Source organism: Nematolebias whitei, unplaced genomic scaffold (genome assembly GCF_014905685.2).
Source record: "Nematolebias whitei isolate Nwh7 unplaced genomic scaffold, NemWhi1 Nwh_scaf_17094, whole genome shotgun sequence".
NCBI lineage: Eukaryota > Metazoa > Chordata > Actinopteri > Cyprinodontiformes > Rivulidae > Nematolebias > Nematolebias whitei.
In genome coordinates this window covers 1-1115 of record NW_023635639.1, presented here as the reverse complement: position 1 = coordinate 1115, position 1115 = coordinate 1, and the positions used below count along the sequence as shown (strand labels likewise).

General features: G+C 39.3%; 1 protein-coding gene across 1 annotated transcript; it reads left to right on the top strand.

The window, feature by feature from the left end:
- Positions 1-336: 336 nt before the first annotated feature.
- Positions 337-1110, top strand: LOC119430023 (olfactory receptor 11A1-like; the record flags this gene model as incomplete). Its single annotated transcript, XM_037697468.1, has 1 exon — positions 337-1110. A coding segment is annotated over exon 1 (774 nt), but the record flags the coding sequence as incomplete, so codon positions are not given.
- Positions 1111-1115: the final 5 nt, after the last annotated feature.

Below are 1115 nucleotides of genomic sequence, written 5' to 3'. Positions count from 1 at the left end.
ATATGTTTTGTCTGGGCCAAAGCTAATGTGGAGAATTTTTTTACCTTCAGAATTGAAAATCTCAAAGTTGTGATGAGTCCTGTTGTGATTAAACCTCATGAGGTCTGATGATGTGGGTGTTTCTCAAACTGGACTCCTTAAAAGAAGCAGATCTGAGCTCAGGTAGGAGTTTGTGTGATTCACACGCTGTCTTACTCCTAACTGTAAACTTTAGCCATGACACCATTGTGGCGTTGATGGTTTACTTTGATGACTTGCTGGAAACTATTTTTGCGTTTGAGGTTTTTGTCATCATGTCAGTTTTACTTGTGACTAATTCATCCGTTGAAGGTCTTCATGATTAATTTACAAACTAAAATAAGGATGAAAATAAATTCTTCACAGGTTTTATATTTCACTCTGAGTGCCTACGTAGATATCAGTACGTGCACATACTGCATATTTATGATTGTTATGAGTATTTATGTGTTAATCATTGGTTGTAATGTTGTTCTGATCGTGGTCATCTGTGTGAACAGGAGTCTTCATGAACCCATGTACATGTTTCTGTGCAGCTTGTTTGTAAATGAGCTGTATGGAAGTTCAAGCTTGTTTCCATTCCTGCTGGTCCAGGTTCTCTCAGATGTTCACACTGTTTCTGCTCCTGTTTGTTTCCTGCAGCTCTTTTGTCTTTATTCATATGCAAGTGTAGAATTTACTAACCTAGCTGTGATGTCTTATGACAGATATGTTGCTATCTGTCACCCTCTGCAATATAAAACAATAATGTCACAAAGAAGAATTGTTTTTCTGATATGTCTCATATGGTTGCCTCCTTTTTTAGCCGTCAGTGTCACAACCTTTTTGAGTTTATCTTTGCAGCTCTGTGGGAACATCACTAACGACATTTACTGCAACAATCACTCCATCATAAAACTGGCCTGTTCCGAGCCCAGAGTTAATAATGTCTACGAGCTTGTCATGACTTTTCTGACAGTCTGCGTTCCAGTGTCTGTGATCCTTTACACCTACATGAGGATCCTTAAAGTTTGTTTTTCTGGATCCAAACAGACGCGACAGAAAGCCGTCAGTACCTGCACACCTCACCTGGCTTCTCTGCTCAACTTCTCTTTTGG